Source organism: Acyrthosiphon pisum, chromosome A1 (genome assembly GCF_005508785.2).
Source record: "Acyrthosiphon pisum isolate AL4f chromosome A1, pea_aphid_22Mar2018_4r6ur, whole genome shotgun sequence".
Lineage (NCBI taxonomy): Eukaryota > Metazoa > Arthropoda > Insecta > Hemiptera > Aphididae > Acyrthosiphon > Acyrthosiphon pisum.
This window is the reverse complement of record NC_042494.1, coordinates 90,409,252-90,436,682: the sequence shown is the minus strand read 5'-3', so window position 1 is coordinate 90,436,682 and position 27,431 is coordinate 90,409,252. Positions and strand designations below refer to the sequence as shown.

At 28.5% G+C, this 27,431-nt stretch overlaps 3 protein-coding genes across 7 annotated transcripts in view; 1 reads left to right on the top strand and 2 right to left on the bottom strand.

The window, feature by feature from the left end:
- Positions 1–561: 561 nt before the first annotated feature.
- On the bottom strand, positions 562–5,867 carry LOC100572385. Its single transcript, XM_008180498.3, has 3 exons — positions 5,559–5,867; positions 2,274–2,836; positions 562–1,011 (listed from the first exon to the last, which is right to left on the bottom strand). The coding sequence occupies exon 2, from the start codon at positions 2,815–2,817 to the stop codon at positions 2,275–2,277; it is 543 nt and encodes a 180-aa protein (XP_008178720.1). The 5' UTR covers positions 2,818–2,836; positions 5,559–5,867; the 3' UTR covers positions 562–1,011; position 2,274.
- A 123-nt stretch (positions 5,868–5,990) lies between these two features.
- On the top strand, positions 5,991–8,577 carry LOC100160964 (rabenosyn-5). Its single transcript, XM_001950987.5, has 9 exons — positions 5,991–6,233; positions 6,316–6,405; positions 6,476–6,616; positions 6,691–6,852; positions 6,950–7,178; positions 7,241–7,324; positions 7,408–7,563; positions 7,735–7,822; positions 7,918–8,577. The coding sequence occupies exons 1-9, from the start codon at positions 6,089–6,091 to the stop codon at positions 8,152–8,154; spliced, it is 1,332 nt and encodes a 443-aa protein (XP_001951022.1). The 5' UTR covers positions 5,991–6,088; the 3' UTR covers positions 8,155–8,577.
- The window catches only part of LOC100162988 (phosphatidate phosphatase LPIN3), a 40,817-nt gene continuing 21,546 nt past the window's right edge, over positions 8,161–27,431 (bottom strand). For 2 of the 5 annotated variants that reach the window (XM_008180499.3, XM_016800964.1), the window contains exons 3-15: positions 19,896–20,109; positions 16,384–16,535; positions 15,957–16,292; positions 15,325–15,894; positions 15,030–15,267; positions 14,828–14,945; positions 14,202–14,346; positions 14,014–14,140; positions 13,757–13,905; positions 13,336–13,690; positions 13,174–13,277; positions 12,942–13,090; positions 8,161–8,603 (exon numbers count right to left, since the gene is read on the bottom strand). In XM_008180499.3, the coding sequence (XP_008178721.1) occupies positions 8,590–8,603; positions 12,942–13,090; positions 13,174–13,277; positions 13,336–13,690; positions 13,757–13,905; positions 14,014–14,140; positions 14,202–14,346; positions 14,828–14,945; positions 15,030–15,267; positions 15,325–15,894; positions 15,957–16,292; positions 16,384–16,535; positions 19,896–20,075 (2,637 nt within the window). In that variant the 5' untranslated portion in view covers positions 20,076–20,109 and the 3' untranslated portion in view covers positions 8,161–8,589. Of the gene's footprint in view, positions 8,604–12,941; positions 13,091–13,173; positions 13,278–13,335; positions 13,691–13,756; positions 13,906–14,013; positions 14,141–14,201; positions 14,347–14,827; positions 14,946–15,029; positions 15,268–15,324; positions 15,895–15,956; positions 16,293–16,383; positions 16,536–19,895; positions 20,110–20,206; positions 20,570–26,783; positions 26,805–27,431 lie in introns of those variants that run through there. The other 3 variants (XM_029487750.1, XM_003241556.4, XM_008180500.3) reach the window with 3 other exon arrangements.

The window sequence follows — 27,431 nt, the reverse complement described above, 5'->3', positions numbered from 1 at the left end:
GCAACCAGTTTTTGTCAGGCAGCAGTCAGACATTTGGCCAGATGCAGTCCCCACTACAGCGACGCGTCAGGCACTGCCACGCCCATGCGCACAACTAGGCCGTAGAGTAATGCTCTCATTGTGAATATAGTATAGGTACTTTAAAACTAGACACATGGTATAATATGTATGTCTGTTTCGCTTGAAATAGTCATCGCAATATAATATTTAAATCAGTTTAATGAATGAGACATGCACGTTTTTACTTTTAAAAAGTCTAAACAAATTAAAGTGAAACATAGGTACATTGCACATACGAGTATAGGCCTATACTGAAGGTGGATTAATATTATTAGTTTTATAATTATTTAGTTTTTTTCCATATAAAAATTGACCTTATTGCAGTAGAAATGGTTACAAAACCTTGAATTTTTCATAATGCTCAAAATATAAATGCATTGCAATATTGCATTATTTAATATGGGAAGTACCTATTTCAAGCGTAGATATGTACAGTGTACATTATTAATTAATACATTATTTCAACTGGTAATTACTCTCTAAAAAAAGATTAGTCACCTATTTCCTGTACATTATTTTTTTATTTTTTTTATTAGTGCCGCAATTACTAAGGTTATCGGCTTATAATATTGACAACAGTTATATATACATTTACATCATGAGATTTAATATAACAGTAAGGAATTTTACAATACAAATGTACAAGTTTAATAAAAAAAAAAAATAAAAAATTAGAAGTATATAATTTAGTTATTTTTAAGAATTTTATGATTTTGTGGATGTTTTCTTGGTCAGGTCCCAATACTTTGTATAGGTGTTCAGGTATACTTATGATTGTTCTGGTAGCTGCATAGTTGCGACCGTCAAGTAGGACATGTTTCATTGTTAGAGCTTGCCACAAGTTAAGCATTAATCTGGTTCTTCTCGTCTTCTAAGTTAGCTTTGTGATAGCCTGTTGATTATGACATTGTGGCATCTTTTGGTAAGGGAACTATCAAATGAAACTACATCCTGTGAATTATAATAAATTAATAAGTAACTAGAAACTTTTCAATTTTGGTGTACCTAACACAGATTAATGACAAAGCATAGTAACGTCAATTTTACATTGATATTGTAGATCTTAAATAATATTTAAATGGTGTTCATTCACCCAAAATATCTAATGATATATTTAAATACATTTTATTTATATGACAGATGATTCACATAAATATTTTAAATTCTAGGCCAATTTCTTTGGAAATATTGATAAGCTGATGAATAATCTAATAGCAATTAGCATTTAAAGCCGTGTTTCCCAACCTACAGGTCATGCCCTGAAATTGAGTCGCGAAATATTTTTTATGGCTTGCTGTCGTAAATTAATAACAATAGGAAATCTAATTTAAGTCTATATATAATCTTTATATTTAATAGAACTAAGTATTTAAAAAAGGTCAACTTGTGGGTTGCCATAATAAAAAGCTTGGGAAACACCAATTTAAAGTAAGTATAATATGCATACACAAGCAAAATAAGAAATATGGAAGAAAATATTAAATTTAAATTTAAAACTATTATAATAATAGCAAAGTTGTTTGAAACTACAAAGAAATGTACATCGTACAATATTTAAATTAGGTAACTAAAATATATAATAATTTAAATCAATATATGAATAAAAACAGCAAAGTAATGTGTTAGATTATAACGAGTTATTTTATGTGTAAATTGATTAAATTAAATTATTATAATTCATCTTATAAATACAAAGTAGTTAGTAAGTTATCAATAAAAAATAATATAAAAATATGAACCTAGTTATAAAATAACAAATGGTTTGTAAATTAAGCACTGAACTCTTGATTTGAAATTTTAATATTGATTTACATTAAAACATTTTACATTGTTGTAAAATATTCAATGGCTAGATTTACATTTAGACTCTTATGCTGGGTTGCATAAAAAATTTATTTAATTTAATGGACCAATCGTAAGCCACTAAATCTCGTTTAAGGGACCATTAAATCACTATTGATTCATTAAATGTTTAGTGCAACACTGCAACCCGGTATAAGAATGTAAAAAAATATTACCACACATTGGCTGTCATAACTTGTGGGAATAACATAATATAAGATATTGTACAAAACATATTTATGATTATAATTTATCAACATAAACCTAACTATGTTAAATTCTAAAAAATACACCTATAAAATGACTGATTCCTAATAACCGTTATCCATTTTAAGCTAAAAAGTACAATAACTAGAATAGGGTAATTTTACCTTACGCTTTTGATTGTGTCTTTTTTCCTTTATAGCTACGTCTCTTCGGTTTAACTCGTTCATCATCGCTATCATCTTTAGATTCGTCATAAGAGGTCTTAAAACCTTGTTGTATACGCTGTCGTGCTATTCGAGAACTATTTCTACTACTATAAGAATAAGTGCTTTGGTCTGGATTCATACACAATGCTAAATGTTTAGATAACAAAAGACACTTCACTGATACAAAACATTTGGGACACTCAACTTCCTGAGTTGGCTTAGTGATATTCAAATGTTCAGCCATATTTTCTAAGGTTGGAGTGTGAGTGCGTCTTTTGTAATTAGAATCAAACCGTCTTGGATCAAGAACTCCTAATTTTAATTCCTTATGAATATTAAATATAGTTTTACACAGCAGCTCATCAATTATTAAAGTGACTGATTTCCTAACTTGAGGTGAAAAACGACTTAAAGTAGACTCTTTTAAAGCTCTTAATTCTAAAATATGAGCACTTTCTTCTTCTTCACGTGACAAATCCATCCGCATAGCAGTATTTTCCATCTATAATGATTCAAAGGATCTGAAAATTAAAGTAGCATTAAAATTTTGTTTAAATATTAATATTTTATATATAAACCAATAATTACAGGAGTTGTAATAAATTGTACAATAATATTAAAATAGAATATTAAGAACTTATTATTTTAGCTAAAATCTTAAAAGACGAATAATTAATTATTAATCGTTAAAACAAAAAAGATAAAACCGTTTGATCTTCGTGTTTGAACCATGTAAATGTAGTAATTAACACTGCTACAACTTTCAATAATTGAAGATACCAATGTTTAAGAACCAATAAGAGTGATAATATACGTGTTTAAATGTATAATACTTACAAGAAATTAATATGAATAATATAAATTAAAAACTGGAAATGATTTTTCACTGATTATCAATTTATAAATTTATAATGATTTTAAATTTTTCAAAAAAAAAAAACAATATTTTTTACCATGCCTATTGTGTAAATCAGTAAAGGAAAAGGATATTTGATACATAATATTATGATTATTATAATAATTTTATATAGCTATATAATGTTATAATTTAAAACTCAATACTCAATAGTTTGCTTGTAAAATCTAATATATTTAAATTTAAAAAAAATATAGTATCAATAGAATAAAATTTAATTTATAGATTTTCATTTAATATTTTTTAGTTAAAAAACAATAAACCGTACACAAAATTTTACACAAATACTATAATGATTATTTATGTTTTAAAAACTAAAAACACGAATGGAATTTAACTATCAAGATCTTAAAAATACTTGTAATAGTATCCTTCAATATTATTAATTTGAGTACAAATATAATATACTAATAAATATAATAATTCTACGATAATATTTTTTCACAATTTTAATTTTAATGGGAAAAAAAAGGTAGGTAAGTGGATGTTGCTCTGCTGTATGGTAGGTTACAATTGGGTCACTGTATAATGGCTAGTATTCAATTTGAATTCAATGATATATCATTGTACAAGAACGATTCTGAGCGGAGACGGTATGTCAGTCTAGGTATAAGATATATTATATACTTATCTATGGTATTAAAAAAAAAATTGACCAATGATAGGTATCCATAATAAATTCAAAATTAATCATATCACAATATCCATTAGGTACTTATAACGTGTTATACCATAATTGTGATCTAATTTATAAATGTTAAAAAATAATTAATTCTTTACACCTAAGTTTAAGATGATGTCGAATGTCAGGAAAACTTTATATTAATAAAAAAAAAAAAAAAAACGCGTTATACATCAACAAAAAATCGTAGTATTATCATAGATATATAATAATATACTTTAGAAGTTTCAAGTACCCACGAATAATATTATACAATGACAACAAAATAACTAAAATAGTTATTCCAGGTTTTTTAATATGTAATTTCGTCCAAATTCAAGCTTAAAATCACTATAAAAATAAACTGTGCTTATGTAATTCTTAGAATTTTTGGTAACAGAATTAAATATTTACGTGGAATCTTGTTTTAAATTTTCAATCCTTAGGTATAAAAGTTGAACATTTTATACATTTTTAACAACAAAATAATTATTAAATTTTAAATTTAATACATTTTGTCGAAATTTGAACTTCAAATGCTCATAAAAAAAAATTGTGCCTATATATTTTTAATATTTTTCAACTGGTATTGTAACAATATATCAGGAGCCTTGCATTAAATTTTTACACTTTTTGGCCCAACAGATATTTTATTGATATTTATAGAAAAAAAAAACTAAAAAAATTTAAAACTTACAATGTCCGTAAACAGCTCAAAAAGAGTCAAATTATTTTCTAAATTTTATCGTATATAGAAAATGCTAATATAAACATTCAGTGAAATTTTCAAGTTTCTACAGTCATTCGTTTTTTAATTACAACAAAATAAGAAAATCGTTACATAAGAAATCGAGTGAATATCAAATGTTGTAAAAATATGAATTTCAAACGCTCATAAAAATTTAATTTGAGTTTCTTATAGACATTTTTTTTTTTGATAAAAGGTAGATTATTCTATAAGGAATCTTGTATTACATTTTAAAATCTTAGTTCTAAAAAGAAAAATTTTTACGAATTATTAACTCAAAATAATTTGCTAATTTTCGTGATTTTTACAAATGTTGTCAATTTTTGAACTTTAAATGCTAATAAAAAAAAACTGTGACTAAGGATTTTAATATTTTTCAAATGTCATTGTAACAATATAGTAGGAGCCTTGATGTATCTACAGTCATTCGTTTTAAAGTTACACCCAAAATCAAAATCAATTTTCTCAAAAACAGATTTTGCGTAAAAATTCCCGTTTTTCCTTAATTTTTCTTTTGTTTTTCACGGCGCTTTTGAAAACTATTGGGAATTTTAAATTTTGACCTCCCAATGCACCAACAATATACACTTTCCCATCAAATAAGATATTGAAGCTGAAAATCGAAGCATTATTTCGACTACTTATCGTGTAGACACAAAAAAATAAAAAAAAATACGCATCATTGTAAAATCAATACATTCATCGTTCCACTCAGAATCTAAAATAATAAATATTTAGAAGAGTTCCAATTGTTTTTAAGTAATAATTTAAGTAACAATATTAAACCTGAACATTTAAGAGCACACATGAAAAATATGTTTGTAAAAAGCAATAGTGTTTAGTAGATATCAGCTATAAGCATACAATTTAATTCTGAGCCAAAAACTTAAATTGTTTTCATATTTTTTTAATACATACTTCCTTAGTATTTAGCAAAGACAAATCTCTATTATACTATGTATAATCAATGCTATTACTCATCACAATTTTACGGAGGTATTTAATCAAACAATCACAATTACAAAAGACAACTTTAAAGTATGCACAGTAAAGTAGATGGAAATTAAATAGAACAGTGAATAAGTGATATACGGTATACTACGATTTAACAATAATTTGAATATTATTATACTTATAACTTAGAGGACCACGATTAAAATTTAAAGAATAAAGATATTGGGTATTTGGGTCTTAGGACATTCGATTGGATCAACAATTTTGAATCATCAGTGATGATTCATCATATTCTGTCTAAATATTATGACCATGGTTATCTACTCTGTATAATGTGGTTATCAATCAATTACTCCCATTATGTTATCAATATAACAACACAAAATAATACATATAATTTATCTTGATAATAATTTGAGAAATAAAATTTTATGTAATTTGTTCAATATAAAAATATAAAGTTTTTATATTTGTATTTATGGAACTCCTTCATTATGACTGAAGTCGGCGAAGAAAATATAGTTTTAGAAGGATTTTTATGTCCTATATGCAAAGTTGACTTTGGTTTAGACCTTAAGTTATTTTTACATTTTCAAGAAGCTCATAGCGAAGATCAAGATCTAGTAAAATCATTTAAAGGTATGATAATATTCATATTTATACCTCAATATCTCTGGAATAATATCCATATGCATATGGTGGTAATTCATTTTTTATTTAGATTTATTCGGTAAAGCTAAAGAAAAAATTTTGAAGAATGATATTGGGAAAAAAGAAGAACGCTATTATGTGTGGGAACCTCAAGAAATAGGTATGTTTTATTTACTCAATACTCATTAGCACATTTTATTGTAATCATTCACATTATGTTTAATTAATAGGAGAAGTCCAGTCCCACTTTCAGTATTTTAAACACTGTCGTAATAAATGGGTTGAACACTTTGTAATGGAAACAAACAAAACAGTCGTACGACTTGAAAAGTTACTTTGCAACTTACCTCAAGATCCTAATAAACGGAAAAGTATATTTCCTTAGTGTAATTTTTATAAAATATCAAATCAAAAAATAATTATCCGTTGTCTGTTTATAATGTAGCTCATGAACAAACTATAGTACATTGGTTAGATGGTAAAGACGTCACACGATGTCCAGATTGTACTAAGTCATTTAATATAACAAGACGACAACATCATTGTAGATTGTGTGGTTCTATTGTATGTCATGAATGCAGCTGTTTTCTACCATTGTCTAAAGCATGTTGGTACTTTAAAAAAAATGATAAATTAATTATACTGAAACAAATTAATTTAGAGTCCATGGACCCATCAAATTAAAAAATGTTTTATTTCAATAGATGAAACGATAAATGAAACTGGTAAAAACCAATTGACTTCTATAACACAGAGCTCACCAAGTTTTCGCTTATGCGTTCATTGCGGACAGGTGTTAGAAAACCGTGAGCAAATCAAATATCGCGACCTAAAGCCTCTTGTGTGTGATTATTATGATAAAATCATAGAATGTCGTAATAAAATTGAAAATGATCTGTTAATTAAATTCAACCAAACATATAACCTATTAAAGTAAATTATTTACTATCAATTTTATGTATTAATACAATTCATGATCATTGTTTTCATTATAGAGAAGGAGAATCTTCGTATTTGACAGAAGCGAACAAAATTAGAAGTGATATAGTAAAACTTGCTGAGACAATAGATGCTCTAAGGTCAACACTTTTAAATTTAATCATACTCATAACTTTTCTTTAAGTTTATTAATTTGAATTATCTTTATATAATTGTTGAGCAGTAATAGGATATTAAAATTGGAAAATGATACAAATTCATCAAAGGTTACCACAAAAAATATTAGACTGGCCATGATACAATGTGTTCAATCAACTGTACTTGCAATACCTGCTCTTCCTTCACTGAAGGAAATTGAAGAAATCGCTCAAAGAAAACGGTAAACATATTTCATCAACTGTATTACATTGAAACAAATTTATAATCCTACTAAAATTGTTTATGTTCATAATTATTAACTCACTATTTTACATAAATGCTATTAAATATATTAACAATAAATATGTTTAAAAGAAATGTAGAAATAAATAATTATGAAATACATTTTTAGTGAAGCAGCCGAGGCACGTCTCCGTAATGGTCAAGACTTAGATAAGCCTAAAATGAGTCCATCAGTTAGACACAATATACAAAAAAATGTAATTTAAATACATCATGGTCAAATCATTATTTATTTTCTTCATGAGAATTTTATTTTAAATGTTAAAATTACATATCATTTGTTTGTAAACAGGAAATTAAATTAAGACTTGAAGATGGTTGGAGTCCTGTAACAAATGCCAATGTCAATTCTGACAATCCCGTGGTGGAACAGATGAACATTATAAAAAACTATATTAAACAAGCCAAAGAAGCCTACCGATTTGATGAGGTTGCAAGTCTTGAAAGGAATTTACAAGAGTTGAATGAAGAGTACTTCAAAATGCAAAATGGTAGTGGAAATATGCCAGGTTATTCTACAAAAAATTAAAACTTATTCTAGTCCAATAAAAATGGCAAATTTAATAATTATCACAAAAAAATAACATTTAAAAATATGATTATCGCTATTCGATTACTCTTAAAATAATATGTCTTAATATATCACAAAGAATGAATAAATATCATTATTTTTCCCCCATGTTTCTTTTATTTATCATTGAAAGTTTATGATAATGAGTATTATAATATTTATTCATAAATTAAATTAATTCAACTTATATCTGACAAAAAAAAAATAATAAGTCACTAAGGCAATCTTATCTGTAAAATATTAAATATATATAGTTTAAAATATTATAATTTCAAGGAATGGTAAAATATTTCCTCTAATTAAAATCTGGAACTGGATCACGCCAGTATATAAATTGGTTGTAGTCCAACTCTTGCATGGGTAACACGGGGAACATTTCATCCACCATTGTACTCATATAAGTATATCTGAAAAAAAATTTTAAGTGTTATATTAAATGTATCAAAATTATTACTAAATAATTTTAATATCATTCACCTTTTGTATAATAGATTAATAATTAGATCTGTTAACAATTTTGAAAACAGTGTGAATTTTACTCTATTAAAAGAAAATACATTTTTTATAGAAATAGATTTGTTAATTATGATGTAATGAGTTTAAATTATTTTTATTTGATAATTATTTAATTTACCTTATTTTTAGTAGATTTAATTATTTTAATAAGCTGATTATTGTAATAAGACAACCAGACAAATACAACAATTATATATTTAAATTTTGAAACCAAAAAATATATGAGTGTTAATCATAAGCGGAAATCGAAAAACTTATATAAGGAAGAAGGTTCTATTCTATATTTTATTATTGACTTAAATAAAATAATTCAACCCTCCCCCCATTAAATTGCTATCTATAGCACTGGCAAATGGTGTTGACGTATTTAAAATTTGAATTGTGAGAATTGTAGAACATTTTTACAAAGTCCCATAATATTCTCACACTGAGGCTAGTAATTTTAAAGATAATAATAATAATAATATTTGTTTATTCAATGAATAAAACGGGCAAATTGCCCAATAGTACAAGTAAATAAATAAGTTATTACAATAAATTGATATGAAAATCGAACAATAACATAAATGCATATTAATAATAAGACAGAAATGTAAACTAAAACGAAAACAATTATACAAATAAAATATTACACATTTGTAAGTTTTAAGAATTGAGGCTAACGGAGAAAAGAAACAATCAATATTAGGTGCAATTTTATTACACAGGGTCATGGCTCTAAGAATAGGGGAGTTTTTTAAATAATTTGTGCTGTGTGATTGTAAGTAGAAAATATGAGTAGTTCGATTATTATATGCAGGGATATTGAATGAAATATGTTCTAATAGGTAAGGCGCATCAATATGGTTATTTATTAGTTTATATAAAAAAGAAATATCAGCTAAATCCCGTCTGGAGGCTGGAGAGGGAAGGTTAAGGAGTGATTTTATTGATGTATAATCATGCTGGTTAATAGTTATGTTGAGTTTATATGCTGCGAACCTTAAAAATCGCTTTTGGACTCCCTCAATAATCTCGATGTTGGAATTAGTATAGGGGCTCCAAATAGGAGATCCATACTCTAGAATGGATCTAACTAAAGCGCAATAAAGCAACTTTAGTGAATCCAAATTTTTAAAATTAGACGAATGACGCTTAACAAAGCCTAACACACGAAGCAATTTTTTACTTTACATTCAATATGTTCCTGAAAATTTAAATTATGGGTTAAGGTTATACCTAGGTCTCTGATAGATGAGATTGAATTAAGTTCAATATTGTTTATATAATAAGTAAAATTAATATGTTCCCGAGACCTATAGAAGCACATCGAGTAACATTTATTAATGTTTAAGCTCATTCCCCAATCCTGGCACCCATTATACAAGGTATTTAATTCCTCTTGAAGATTTAAACAGTCACTAATTGAAGAAATACGAGAGTAAATTTTTAGATCATCTGCAAAAAATAAGAAGTGACATTTGTTTAAAACTAATGATATACTGTTTATGAATAAAATGAATAGGATAGGAGATAAATGGCCACCTTGGGGAGTACCTGATGGAACAGGTAATAAACTAGATGAGAATCCAAAGACTGAGGTAAATTGAGACCTATTTGTCAAGTACGAATTAAGTCAGGACAATAGGGGATCACCGAAACCTAATTGATTTAAAGCAATGGAGACTAATTTGTGATCCACACGATCAAAGGCCTTCTCAAAGTCCGTATATATTACATCAACTTGGATGTTATTTTTAAAAGACTCTAGTATGAAGTGCTGTAGAGTTAAGTTGCATGTGAGGGTTGATCTACCGGGCCTAAAACCGTGTTGGCTATTGTCCAAAATGTTGTTGATTGGATCGATTATATGCATAAGAACTAGTTTCTCTAACAATTTACCAAGTTGTGCAAGACGCGAGACTGGTCGATAATTTTTTACATCTGACTTATTGCATTTTTTAAAAACCGGGGTGATAGAGCTGATTTTCCATATGGAAGGGAATACACCTTTCTTGAGTGATTTGTTGAATAACAAGAAGACAGGGTTGCCATAGAATCTGATAAGCTGGACAGAAAGTAACCGGAAATATCATCATGTCCGGGAGAATTCGATTTATATAAGGAACGTAAGCCGTCTGAAACTTAATCAAGTGAGATAGTGCTGTGCGAGGGGAGGATATTGTCAAATTTTTTAATAGAGGAGGTTAAGCTAGATATGTCTAATGGTGGAATAACCGGGGGCCTATATACTGAAGAAAAGTATGAAGAGACTAGGTCAGCAATATCCCTACCATTATTTGCAGTTTTGTCGTTAAGGAAAACAGAATTGGTTATATCACAAGTGCTAGTATTATTAGAAACCCATTTCCAAAATTTTTTTGGATTTATTTCATTTTCAGAACGGTGAATAAATTCCGAATAAACGGATTTTGATTTAGACTTGTATTGTGCTCTCAGTTTAGAGAAAATTACGTAATTAGATTTGGTTTTATTTTTCATGAAAATGGAATGAGCTTTAATTTTTCGCCAGGCTAGGGTTTTAAGATCTTTATTAAACCAGCAAGGAAATTTGTTATTGTTGTTAACTACTTTTTTAGGAACAAAACTAGTTAGGGCTATTAATAGTGCGTCTTGGAAGAGGTTAGCAGCTGCTTCAACATCGAGATTCTTGAAAGAATTGAACCAATTGAAGTAATTAAAAAATAAGTTACCATTTTTATAGTCGCCTAAGTTGTATAAAAATATATTAATAACATTGTTATGATTGGGTGTGAATGTAGGTAACTTGCAATTTATTTGGAGTATGGGATGGTATGGGTCAATAGGGACTAATGGATCGATAAAACGATCGATTACTGTATCATGAATGTTTGTAAATATTAGGTCTAAAATGTTACCAGACGAATTAACAATGTTATTGAATTGGATACAATTTAAAAGTGAGAAACCTTCTATAAGAGACTGTCCCTGTTGTAGATGAAATAAAGTTGAAACACTTAAGGCCAGTCTTACCATTTACCCAAGTTAAAGAAGATATATTATAATAACCGCAGATAATAAATTTACTATTTGGATAAGTGGACTCTAAGGATTCAATAACTGTGAGGTGGTTTAGATATAATTGTACATCACTATTAGGAGGAATGTACACAGCACAAATTATAATTATTAAATTCTTAAGTAAAACTTTTATAAAGACCTGTTCAACATTCAAGGTGTCGATGTTGAGTAGATTAGAATTAAAGGTATTTTTGATAGCGATAAGTACTCCCCCACCACGACTAAGTGAGCTAGTTAACTCATTTCTATCACAACGATAAACGTTATATCGAGTAAAACCTAATTCATTGTCGAGAAAACTATTATTGAGCCATGTCTCAGTGAAAACTAAAAAATCAAGTGAAAAAGATGGAATTGAACATTTTAGTAGATTAATTTTGGTACGTAGACCAAGAACATTTTGATAGTAACCGGTGAAATTAAAATTAGTATGGGTCTTATCAGAACGTTTATTGGATTTATTGTTTAAATTTTTAGAAATAGTGTTTAATTTATTTATACATTTTAGATTGCTATTGGCATTTGCCCTCGGAATTAGTTTTTTGAACCAGTAGTTACGATTTTTGGTAGGCCGTTGACGTAATGGACTTTGATATTCTGTTCTCCGAACTTGACTCGATTATGGTAATCAGTATAAACATCCTTAATGTGGCGACGTTCTGTTTGTGTGCGATCTTTGACAACGGATATATTATTTACTGAAGAAGGGGACTTCCGCTTGGTTGTCAAAAAAGATGAAATAAAACTATTTACGTCGCACTGGTTGCGTAGCAACAGTTTTAACTGTCTAGATTTGTTAAATTCAAACGTCCGAGACGAGAAAAATTATCTATGTTATCGGAACTTGCGGAGCACTGGTTGCGTAGCAACAGTTTTAACTGTCTAGATTTGTTAAATTCAAACGTCCGAGACGAGAAAAATTAACTATGTTATCGGAACTTGCGGAGCATAATGAGAAGAGCTTGTTAAAGGCCAAAGTATCAAATTTTAAACACTCATTAATATCCATACTTGGGGATTCCTTCTCTAAGATGACTGAACAATTTAGTTAAATTTAGTTTTCTTGATTACTATACTATATAATTAAGACACTCATTTGGCAGCATAAAAAATTTTAGTAAAATGACAACTGATAGCATAATAGTTAGCATCTCATGCATACCCCAAATATAATGACGGACCCTTACCAAATGTTTCACATTCAAAAGAAGTGGTACTAATGGTATCCCTACTGCTACTGATGACGTTACAATCGTCTTCAATACGGCTTGTAACGCCATCGCCGCACGCCAAAACCGGAAAAAGATCATTAACAATACAACTCTGCCCAGTATAACTGAACAAGAATTGTAGACACATAAATAGAAAAACGGAAACAAGAATTTAAAGCTAAAAATAAAACGGTAAAATTATACTTACGAAGATTGGAACGTCTGAGTTAATTCGTGTTTTAATTCTCCCCTGTGATTTATAGTGAATATTCTGGATATAGGTATACCGATAGCTTGATAAGACCAAACATCCTAAATAAATATGGCAATTAATATTTTATATTTTTAATGAAAATTAGGTAAGACAAACATTAATTTTATTTCCATAACCAGCATAAAACGGTTTATTTTCAGTTGGAAATAAAGCTTGAATATCTTTAAGACAAGAGATTTTGAATTCTTCTGGTTTTTTTTCTATAACTTCACGGTGAAATGCATTCAGTAAGCTAGTTGGATTTAATAGAACAGGTCCTTCTGGTAATGATAAATCTTCCTGTTTGATACTTTTTAAATAATCCCTAGTAACTCTCGATTGGCCAATAGCTCTGGCTGACAAGTATAATAATTTATAGCCATTATCTTTTATCTTAGTAAACAATTTTGCGACACCACTTTGAGCCCAATCTTTACCAACTATTGGAAGTATATGGCCCAAAACATCAGATCTAATATAATTAATTAATTATGTTACTTCTTTATAGATGAAAATAAAATAAAATGCAAACACATACTTAGTAATGGTTCCATCAATGTCAGATATAACAATTTTATCATCATACCGCCATTTGAATAAGAAACATTTGCAATGACTGGTACCTTGATAAGCTGTTGTTACACTAAAAACAATTTCGTTAGAACCTTCCCTTAAATTTAATTTTGCCTGGAACATAAAATCTACTAATTAGCAAGTAATAGCATTGTAATAGTATTGTCTTTGTCAGTATAGTTAGTTAATCATAAGTTTTAATACTTATTCATAAATACTTACAATTTGTTCAGAAGTTAATCTCAAAGTTTTTCTACATATATCATTTTTATCTTTTGACTTTAATGACAGTTTAGTTGTTTCCAACTCAAGTTCAGAATCAGTAGAACTATAGCACCGCTGTCTTTGACTATATACAAATATTTATAAAAATTAAAATTAAAACATAACATTTTAAAATATAAACTCACATATAGTTAATATTGTTCGATGGTTCCAATTCATTGTCTATTTTACCATCAATTTCAGATTTAAGACATTCATTTATATCATTACTATCGATTAGTTGCTCTGACAAATTATTGGAATCATTTTTTAAAATGTTAATATTTCCTTCTGTAAAATGTATGTAAAAACAATATATTTGTGAAAAATTGAACATTATTATTTTTAAATTTTAATTAAAAAAACACTGGACCTTAAACCCGGTCCGGTTTTACACTTCAATGACCAAAATCCAGTGTTTAACAATTTTAGTGAAACACTGGTTAAAACCAATATCAATTTTAATGATTTCAGTCTTACAAAGGTTTTTTTTAAATGTTGGTTGCAGTTTTGGTTTTGTTTTTAACTAATTTATATCAAACATTTTTGTTTTAGCCACAATTAAAAATGTTGAAAATGAAACCTAACTAGTTACAAACTGATTTCCAAACCTGTTTTATGCCCTTATAAAAATATTATGAGTAATATAAGCCATACGGCTGTATGTATGTATAATTATAATGAAATATAAACACAAGATTAATCTTGAATTTAATTTGAAACTTGAATTTTAAAAATATTAAACACATTTAATTATGTGTAAAGTATTTACCTATTGGAGTAATTGATTTTGTATCTTTACTGGCACGACTCCAATTGAACCAAGATGTATAACCTCGATTTAGACCTTTAGTGTTTTCTGCTTGCACTTTAGCTTCAGAGTATTCATTCTATAAATGGTCATTCTCATATATTATTATTATTTATAATTATCATTGAAATAATGATGTGTTCAATCACAAAGCTATAGGCACCTGAGGTAACAATTTCTGATATGCAGCTATTGAGATCAAATGAGGCAAAGCAGTCTGGCAACTATAAAACTTTTTATTTATGCGCACCACTAAATTAGGATTCTTCACAAGATTATTGAAATCACAAGTGAATTCTTCATAAGAAATCTGATGTTTGGAAAATTTCTCTTCAATAATGTCATTACCATTTAGAGAATCTAACTCTCCACATAAGGAAACTGATACTTCACACGGTGAACTGTAAAATTATGTTCCGTTAAAATCCATATTACTAAAATTTAAATAATTCACTTACTTTTGGTGGAACTTTTCATCAAAATCACTATCAATTGACTTTGGTCCTTCTCTATCCATGCTTGTAGGTGAATGGGATAATGAAGCACCTCTTCCAGATTCTACATCATCATCATCTACTTCATCACTGACTTTAACTTCTTCCTGTCTTGGTGGAGTTTGGTTATACAAATACAATTCTAATACCTTAGGATCTAATTGATCTGTACACAAATCAGCTAAATATATTCCTCCATTCTCTGAAGAGTTATGACGAATGTGTTTAGTTTTTTTCATAAAACCCAACATATTCGCCAACATTGACCTCTGATTAGCAGCTTCTTGTTTTTTGGAAGCTTCTTGCAAATTTAATTTTGAATCATTAGAATCCAAACTATTGCGACGTGCAGGTGGTGTAGGTAATTCTCCCCAACGCCAAAATTGATGATCACTAGAGCCATTATTCAAATCTTTTTTATTAATAGCAGATATGCCAATAAGACTTTCAACAGCTGAATCTCTGGCTCTTTGTTGAAGTTCATATTCAGTATCAGACTGAACAGCAGCACAACTATATTTCACCTCACCGCAACTGAAAATAATATTTTTACAATTAAGAAATAACTTAGAATATTTCTGAAATAACGTTCTTACTTTGAACTTGGGGATGCATCTGTATCACTAAAGAAATGCAAATCATTATCCAAATATTGTTCTTGGGAACGGTCATCATTATCTATTAAATAAGTAGGAGCAGGAAGATCACAAGATCCAAATGTGTTCCCAAGCTTCTTGGTTTCATCCTTAACTTTTCTTTTGATCACAGATTTTTTACGCCGACGTTTACGCATTTGTGGCCGAGGTGGAGAGTCTTCAATTGGTCTAAATTTTAATGGTTGAAAATCTTGAGTTGCACCATCTACAGTTTCCGCACAAAATGTCTTAGGAACAACTTGTTCCAAGTTAATAGCATATTCTATAGTTTTTCGACTATAAAATCAAATTAACAAATCAGTTTTTTAAATTATAAAATTCAAAAAGATATCAATATTTTTATTAATATATCGGACATAGTTCTTACTCTTCATCGTCAGGTATTGGTGAGCATGCTAAATGAGGTGGTATTGTTTCAATATCATCTTCTTCTGATATTTCTTCAACAAAAAATGCTTCACCAGATTCTCCAAGTTTCATATGAAGTTGAACAGGTTCTCCATTAATTTCAATTTCAACCTAAAAAATAGTTAAATAAATATTGAGGTGAAAATATTTTTAAAATGTGAGCTAGTAACCACCTACTGTATAGTAGGTAGGGTCAACATAAAATTTTTTCCATACAAGATTCCCCTTAAGTTTTCGTACTAAATTTAACAAAAAAAAAAGTTTACGGGAAAGTCAAATTCATTTTTACGAGCGTTTAAAGTTGAACATTGGATATTCACCTATAAATTAACAAATTCTCACTCAACGATATTCTTATATTATCGTTATTCAAAAACTATTAACCGTAATTACTTAATTTTCATCAAATGTTTATTTTATTAATTTCTATACATAACACAATTTTCAAAATATTTTGAGTTACCTTAACATTCAATTTTTTTTGGTTTTTTATTTTATAAATGTCAATGAAATTTTATTTGTTGGGTAAAAAAGGTGTAATATAAGATTTGTTTTAAATTGTTATAATAGTAGTTGATAAATATTAAAGATTCATAGGCATAATTTTTTAATAAGTATTTAAAGTTCAAATTCATCAAAATCTCGGAAATTTTCAAATTTATGGTAGTTAAAAAATTACAAAATGTTTTATAGCTAAGAATTGAAAATTTAAAACAGGGATTCATATAAATAGTTCACATACTATAACCAAAAAATCTAAAAAATAAAAAAAACACAATTTTTTTTACAAACACTAAGTACAAATTTGGGCTAAATTACATATTAAAACCAAGAATAACAAATTTAGTTATTTTGTTATAATTTAAAAATATTTTTTGTGGGTATTTGAAACCTTAGAGTAAATAATATATTATTATACTTTACACACAAATGAAATTTTGAAATGTAATTTTTTTGGCAAAAGTAAATTTAACCTACTGTTCTACACTTATACTAATGTACAATAGTAAAATAAGTTACTTTAATCACAATAATATCATTTAATATAGGTAATTAGTAATATAATAAGCTGACCTAATAATATAATAGGCATCTTTATACATTTTGCATCATTGAATTCAAATTTAACACCATCCATTACAGTGGACTCACTTGTAACCTACCGTACAGCAGAGCGACACCCACTTAACCGCTTTTTAAATAATTAATATACTGATATTATTTTATAATTAAATTAATATATTTTCAAGAGATAAATAAGTAGGTATTAGCCGTGGTATTAACTTGAATTACACACTTTAAGTAACAAAGACTACAATATTATCAGTAATATAAAAACTAACGAGGGTCATGATTTTTTTTAAAGGTCAGCCATTGAAAGCTATAAATACATAAATAAATCATAATCTATCCACAATATCTATAATTATTAATTATCAATATGTTTTTCTTTTAATAATGGAAAATATACATTTAATCTTACAAAAAGGTTAACAATAAGAGATAAAAATCATACATTAAAATATATCATTTATAATTTAAAAAAGAACATAATAAAAGTAAATAAGTAATAACAGTAACATTTTGAACCATCGTCAAATAATTTGAGATAACAGCAGAAACACATGCTATACTAAACAATGGTTTTCAACATGGTGTGCTTCTTACCAAACAGAATATAAAAAAATAAAAGCAACTAACAGGGTAAAGGCATCACAGTGAAACTTTCCTTAACGGACACCTCCAAATAGTGGACGGTTTTTTCGAACAGATTACAAAATTTCTACAAACGCTCTAATTAGTGCAAAAAATGTTGGTAACTGAGAGTGTCCGGTATTCAGAGGTTTCACTATATTATGCTTCTATGGTGAAATTGTGTAAAGAATGCATAAAAAACAACATTTATTTATTTAATAAATAATTGTAAAAAAAGCATAAATGATTTATTTTTCCATTCAATTTTTGGCGGATTATTGAACAGATAAATTAGATAACAATTACTGAAAAATAAAAGCAATATAATTCAAAGTAATTGTATAAGTTAGGGACTTAGGGTATATGATGATATCAATACCAGTTAATTTCTAATCTCGGAAACTAAATTCATAATAAGTAAAACATGACAAGGAAGAGTATGCAATAAAATAAAATAGAAATCGGAACAAGACTACTTTACCGGGCGACCTTATATTTTGAAAAGGGATGTTTTGACGAGTTAAGAACGATGGTGCAAAAAAAAATTGGAAGTTATAACATTTTAAAGTTTGCAATTTTACGTTTATACGCATGCACGCAACTACTATTATTTAAAATTGTATAAGCCCCACATAAGTATATAGTGGATCTCTTAGCCTACCGTCAGATCCTACCGTCGATAACCTACCGTCGAGATCCGGGGATCTCGAGATCCCCGGACCACTCGTTGGATAGAGGTCGTCGGACTCGATAGTCAGTTAAAGTAAAATAAGTATATAGTGGCTCCCTTCGCCTGTCCTCTGCGCAGCATTATAGTAGTGTTGCGCGCATGCGTATAAACGTAAAATCGCAAACTTTGGAAGGCTATAACTTCCAAAATAATGATTTGCGCCAATTTTTCTATTGCACCATCGTTCTTAACTCGTCAGGTCAAAACAATCCTTTTCGAAAAAAAAAAAATTTCAAAAAATAAGGTTGTCCGGTAAAGTAGACTTATACCTAGAAATCTATAGAATACTGGATAACCTATAAAATATTGAATTACAAATAGGTAGTGACAAGTACGTAAACTCAATCAGATAGGTGAATTTAACTTGTAGAACTGTGGTATTTGTCAAATTTATTTAAAATACCTTAGGTGTTAATTTCTAAAACCAATTACCTAGTTTTGAAAATTTTTCTTTTAAAAGGACACAAAACATAAAAAAATAAAAACAAAAATATTATTATATGCTATACACCATAGGTATAAAATATAAATCATTGAGGGAAATAACACAGTATACAAAATATAGCCTCAATGACATTATAAAACTATTTTGCGACATCATTTATCATACCTATTTAATTTATTTTCAAATTGATTTTTTGAGGATCATTTTTAAGTTTTAATTTAATAACTAATTGATCATAAAATGTTAAACAAAAAAAAACTTTAAATTAGGTAGATTTCGTGTCTAAGTTATGATCAAGTTAAAAACATATCTTAATATTTTATAAAAATAATGTAGGAACTAGTAGTATACAGAAAAAAGAATACATACATAATAACACTGTACGTAGGTTCTTAAAATTTTTTGATTACTAACATTTGATAAAAATTCCAGTATTTTAAACTTTACCTAATACCTACCTATTATTTGTGCAACTTTCCTATAATTGGGAGCTATTTCAAAAAATAAAGAACTTAGGTACCACCCTTTTTAATTGTTAAATAATTTATATAGGTAGTATATTTGTATACCCATTTATACTGATTAAGGAAGTTTCACTTACTATTTTCTCTCTGCTCCGTAGCACACCGATCTTACCAAAGCGTACATGAAACGGCGAACACGTAAATGTGCCGTCCGGCTGTTCCACAACGACAATATCGATGGCTCCGGTTAAGGTGGCCGGATTGATCTCATTGTACACATGCCGAAAATTACTGATGAATTTCCCTAAATAATTCATCCTTTTTCCTGGCAAACTTTGTAAACGGCAATCACTAAAATCATAAAAAAACACAAAGTTATATTAAGCACAGAATGATTTATCCAGAACTATATGCATAGCTATGCGATCAACTGAACAATGGTACACACTTAACAATTTATTGATCGATATTGTAATCCACGTATCCACGAGTCGCGACTAACTGACAAGCTGTGCACAGGCAATAGAGAACTACGAATACTTATTAAATGTCAATAATAATATGCATAGGCACGAGAGTTAAAAATAATATAAAGCAACGATCGGACGATGTCTTTATAGTTTATTACGCTCACGCGTCACGCTGATTACAGTCTGTTGTTTAGCTGTTGTTGCTGTAATAGTGTTTTGATTTGAAGGCGCTGAACGCCGATGATTTCGATTTCACCGAACAGCTGATTTGCACTTGACGCGCACCGCGCACAAAGGAGGAGCGATCGCAACGCGCGTTGTGTTTGTGTCAATAGTCTATACGGAATACAGACTGTCTACTGAATAATTATTACTATTACCTACTGAATTACTCATTGGCCATCTCGTGTATTCGTGTGTACAGACCAGTACAGTGTACACGGAATGAGACGCTGAAACGCAACCATTATTGAGTCTCACGAGTGTCAACTGTAATAGTGTAATACTGTTCAGTAGGTACCTACTCTAGTGTTGGCCGTTGGGCATTGGGCAAGCGGAGAAGGCTGTGCAGACTGCACTACTGCAGCAGGTGAAGCGGTCAAAATGAATTGTAAATTGTAATAATATTATTACTTATTTCAAAATTTTCCAAGGTCAAACTATATATAATATTGATTTTATCAATACTAATCTACGTACAACGTACTTACTTAGTACCTACAGTCTATACGTATTAATACTAAATTATATGTTAATTATTTTATAATAAATTGTATGTAAATCGTATAGTTAGGTGTATATTAATAAATTGTTGGCTACATTATACACTATAATCTATAGTATACACTATACAGTCAATAGTCATGTACATTGTACATTGTACCAGGTACCTTTAACTTTTAAGGCACCTTACTACCTTAGTATTTACAATCTACTATTGGCATTAATTGTCTATGATTGTCAGTCACTCAGTTGTCACTTATTAGTTTGTGTTTTTGTTATCACTGTTTTTGATTTTAATTTTTTTATGAGATGAATATGATTTGCTACAAACTTGTAACATATATGCTAACTTTTAATATTATTTTAAGATTTTTAATTACTTGCTAGGTAGGTCGTAAGGTATATAAGTAAAGATATTACAATAGGGTCTCGAAGAACACAGCTATACAGTAGGTCAGTGGCGCAAATAGGAAAAATGTTTAGGGTGAGAGCTCAAACCCCAAATGTTTTTTTTTTTTAATTATAATGTATATTATATTATTATTTTTTGAGGGGGTTTTGACTTTTAAGTGATTTTGAGGGGACTAAACCTCCCACCTATTTGCGCCACTGCAGTATAGGTACACAAGCTAATCAAAAATATGTGGTAAATCATAAATCATGGTATTAAAAATAAAAAAACCAATAATAGGTATCTATAATATCACAATATCCATTAGGTACTTATAACGCGTTATACATCAACAACAAACCGTGATACTATCATAGATAAATAATAGTATACTTTATAAGTTTCAAGTACCCACGAATAATATTATACAATCACAACAAAACAACTAAAATAGTTATTTCAGGTTTTTTAATATGTTATTTCGTCCAAATTTGAGCTTAAGATGACTATAAAAATAAACTGTGATTATGTATTTTTTAGATTTTTTGGTAACAGAATTAACTACTTACGTGGAATCTTGTTTTAAATTTTTAATCCTTAGATATAAAAGTTGAACAATTTATAGATTTTTAACTACGAAATAATTATTCAATTTTAAATTTGATAAATTTTGTCAAAATTCGATCTTTAAATACTTATAAAAAAAAATCGCGCCTATGTATTTTTAATATTATTCAACTGCTATTGTAACAATATATCAGGAGCATTGTATTAAATTTTTACACTTTTTGGCCCAACAGATAAAACTTAATTGATGTTTATAGAAAAAAAAACTAAAAAATTTGAAAACTGCGATGTCCGTAAACAGCTCAAAAAGAGTCAAATTATTTTCAAAATTTTATCGTATACAGAAAATGATAATATAAACATTCAGTGAAAATGTCAAGTATCTACAGTCATTCGTTTTTTAATTACAACTCTCATATCTCAAAAACCAATCCTTATATTATGATGCCTGCTTCGTAAGATACCATGGCATAATTGCATCTAAATAATAGACCGTCAACTTACTTGGTTACCTCACATACAAATCCAAGTACTTTCACTCATTAATGAACTCCACCTCTTCGTCCTATTGCTGTGCTTAGGTACTTTAAACATTTAAAATTACTTAGGTACCTACTGAACGATTATTATACAAATTACTGGTAAAACCCATTTGGACATGGGTTGCAGCTAAAATCTCCAATACTATCAGTATTTATATATTTTAGTCTAAAGTTCTTCGCATGTGACATCAACTCAAAAGCTCCGTTCTAGTCGTTACGTCTCCAATGATTCCCTCAAAAGGCTCCGCTCCAATTTAAAAATACTCACTGACATTCAGCGGTAAACATGATAAATGAACTGCTAGCTCAACTTCACTACAAACACTTCTATAACCGACTAGCTCACCATTTCAATTCCAATCCATTTATTACTCAACTTTCGTCTCATAAGCAACATCCTAGACAACCCCAAAAATATATAAAAAAAATATGTGGTATAACGAGTTGTGAACTGCTTATCTATATTTTTGTTACCTAATAAATAAAGCTCAAAAGCTGTAAATGCATTTTTTATATTTTTTTTTTGTGATTTTAAGTCAATAAGTTTCTACGTTAATTTATCATATTAACCTAATTGAAAGTTGTATCAAGTACTTTGTAGTATTATACATGCCAGTTTTCTATTTTAACGTACATTTATTTCCAAATGTTATTTTTATAACTGTTGATCTGCCTATTATTTCAATGTTATAAAATGCCAAAAAGAAAATCCAGTATTGGCCGCTATATAGGTACACGAGAGGCCAAAATATTTCGTTGTCATATATCATAAAAAATGAAACGAGTGCCAGTAGGGAAATCCGTAATGTTGGCGAACGAATTTCGTCAACAAGAATGTCAAACATGTGCACATTCTACATTATAGTTACCAGAAAAATTGCTCTCTGTCAAAATAATATTGCGCAACAAGAAATTATTAATTTACCACACTATCCTTGGCGGCGTAAGGAAATGTCCACATTTAACGACGCTTTAAAGTTCAATTGGTTGTGCAAACGATGCTCGTGTGTTTCTATTGGGAGTATGAGTAAAATGGCCTCTTGAAGCTCTCAGCCATTGCTGCGCTGAAGGAAAAGTTAAAGTGGATGTAATTGCTGAGCCCCAAGAACCATTAAAAAGTTTCATCGGTATTCGGTGGTACTCATCAGTCTACAGCATTCTAAAGTTGTTCTCCGTTCAAGATAAAAAACGGAACTACTAATAATCCTACTTTTATAATTATGTACTTTTATAGGAGCTGGTTCACTATTACCGCAAGTACTAATGAAGAACCAATATTTTTACAATATGTGTAAATGTGTAATGTGTCTAATATGTCCTGTACTAACTTAATATTAAATATAATTATATTTAAATTTTAAACCTAATATTATGCATGGCGTGCTACCTAAGAGGTGCATCTACTTCACGATGAAGTACCGGGAGATCTGGAAAGTGGTATCGTCACTTTTGAATATTTTGTCATTATTATATTTAATACTATTTATATAAGTTAAGCTTACTCGGACTTCGGAGGACTTGACTTGACGAAGCATTAAAGTGTGAGACATCAGACATTTTTTTTTATATTTTTGTGTTTTGTGTAGCATACTTGGATACTCTCATACAGAAGATGAGGATATGCCCCAGATAACAAATTTTTTGTTTAATAATATTAGTATAACATTATAATAACGAATAATATATTAGTATAATATTATTATAATACTATTATAATATTATCATTACAAAATGCTGTCTGGGTGGATATCTGTTTTATACCTTGGCAACCCTATTTATATTTTTTTATCAATTACCTATTCAAATTTCTTCTATGCTCATTAAATGTTTATATACGACTTTGTAATTATGTGCCCAGTGGTAGGTATACCTACTTTGTTCTAAAAATACTTGAACAAATATCTGAACAATTTTATATAAGATAATGTCTTAAATATTATTTGTAGAATACCTAAGTTAAAATTTATGGCCAGCTAAATAAATAAATAGATTAATCCGTACATTCCGTAATCTATATTATTATATAATTTATTAATTATCCTTATTATTTATGCTTATTGTGTTTGAATTTGATGAAACAAAACTACTACGTCTGAGTGTCTGACGTATATATCTATAATGGACTAAGATAGATAGTCTGTGGTAGGTACCTATATTATTATTTATTAATTATTATTATCAACATTCAACAGAAATTATTATATATGCGTGCATACGGTACACGCGGTTTTTGACTTTTGATATAATGATAAATTATAATAAACATTAAAATATGACTAAACATTAATAGATAATAATAGGAGTAGGTGCAATTATTATATAACTATTACTTACCTAATCAAATGAAATACGAATTATTAACTTCACGTAAAATATTATGATAATAAAATACACTACATGCCTAGTTTTGAACTAAGTATATACCTATACAGCTGCACAGCAGCTGACCAGCAGATAATATATCAATATAACGACAAAATATAATGTATTAAGTAGGCATCATGTATTCATGTCATAATATTATAATATAACCTATACCCGCTAAATATTTGCAATTTGTTTTGAAAGAATATAAGTAGATATATTTTATAACCACGTAGGTAATCAGTAGAAACAATCACATTAAATATCTATATTTAATACTAAAAATTGTTATAAAAAAAATAAATATTTACATAAAAACAAAAAATTATATTGTATAAATCGGATAGCTGTTCATTTAATGTTGTTGCATAATGATCAGTTTAATTCAGCCACAAAAAATATAACTATATATTATATTAATGATATGCAAATCTGTATTCTGTAGTCAAATGTTAGTCAAAACTTTCCAAATATTACTGGAAAATATAAATTTTGCGCAAAAGATTACTGATTTTGTCATTTATACATAACTAGCATTTATTTTTTATAAATATTAATGTCTATATATTAACCAGAAATTAACAGAAATGAACTATTATGGGATATCAGTGATCAACCCTCTTGAACATTAAATATTAATACATATTTTTAAATACTTTAAAAAACAAAATCACTTTATCTAGGTACTTTGAACTAAATTATCTATACAGAATTAAAATATATGAGAAAAATCCAACGACTAGCATTACAGCACATTAAAATAATATTGCCGTAACACTTCAAAGCATATTATTAAAAAAGATTGCCAAACATTACACATTGTACACTATATTTTAAAGCCATTCACTCAAACGCATCATGCTAAACCGCCCTCGGCAATCGACACACAGTGGCTCACAAACATATTGTTTAGTATAATTAAATAGGTAAATACTTATATTAGTTATGTATAGCTGTATTAATCACTATCTACTACTAACCTACTATTTTCAATAATAGTTAATACTTAATACATTCCCATTAAAAAATATTCGTTCCATATCGAAATTATTAGTGATTACTGATTATTGATTAGTGATTAGTAACAACTAATATATTATACAAACAAGGCGTATTTATTTACTTAACGTCATATGGGCATCGAGGCATACAGAAATTTATTGATGAGGACATAATATCAGGATTTATGACAATTTATAATATACCTATAGGTTATAGGTAAGTATAGAATTGTAACAAGAAAATAAAGGTATAATGTTTAAATAATTAAGTAGTTTTATAACTTTGTCTTTTAACTTATAACTAGAGAGCGGATGTTTATGGTTTATTCTTTATGCATTTATCATATTATAGTTTATAACATCTAAATTAATGTGAAGTAACATAGAAATTTATTTAATTTCTTAAATAATTCAAATTACCAATATAATTTTGCACATTTCAATAACTCGAAAAATATGAAACAGTCGAAACTACGTAATTTTATTGCTGAATTATAAATTGTTTGCTAATACAATCGACTGCTTGTCGATATAACTGTTTTATACTGTACCTACATTGTGTAATAAATAATAATTCAGTAAATGGTTAACGACGTTTTTATGCTTTAGCATACCTATCAAAACAAATAAATATATCACCGATTCCGAAGATAAATCGACTTTATCGTCTCATCAATTAACAAACAGCAACTGGTTTCAAATATTACAAAAAATTACCTTTTCAATTAGAAATGGAAATATCCCGTTAAAAAAAATTAACAAAATATGTAGGTAAAACATGCAGTGTTCGGAACGTTCACTAAAAAAATGAACTCGTTCACGTTCAGTCTTTAAAAAAGGAACTCGTTCACGTTCACGTTCGTGTTTTTTTCAAATGAACGCGTTCACGTTCACGTTCTTTCAAAAAATGAACGCGTTCATTGGGTCGTTCATTTATTTTTTATACATTTTTTTATGAATCATTTACCTGCTGTAAAGGCTCAGTCAAGCAGAGGGTGACTTTTTGTCCGGCAATCAAAAAATGAATCCGGACTTTTTGTACCCGGACTTTTCGTCCGCCATGGTTTATGGGTACGCGGACCGCAGCGGGCAAGCGGTCTTTGTATTATTTTACAGTGTCCGCGCGGGCAGCCCGCTTTCTGTTTGATCGAGCCTTTAATATAAAAGCCAATAAATATTATATACAACTCAAGCCAAAAATAAAAATACTATTTAGACTTATATATATATAATATAATTAATTAATATATTTTATAAATATATTTATTAAAGGGTAAATAAATTGAACGTCTTAAAAATCGATCAAGTTCGTTAAAAATATAAACGTCGTTCACGTTCACGTTCTATTTTAATAAAACGAGTGACGTTCACGTATCGTTCACTAAAAATGAACGTGAACGCGTGAACGTGCGTTCATGAACGACGTTCTTTCCAAATACTGAAAACATGATATTTCAAATGAATCCACGTAAAGAAAAAATTATGCTCCTGACATATTTTATAATAAAACATTTCAAAAAATCCGTGACTATGTAAAGAATATACCATATTCGGATAACCATTGACAAAACGACTGACGCGGGGGTTTGATATTATATTGCTAACGTCATAATCG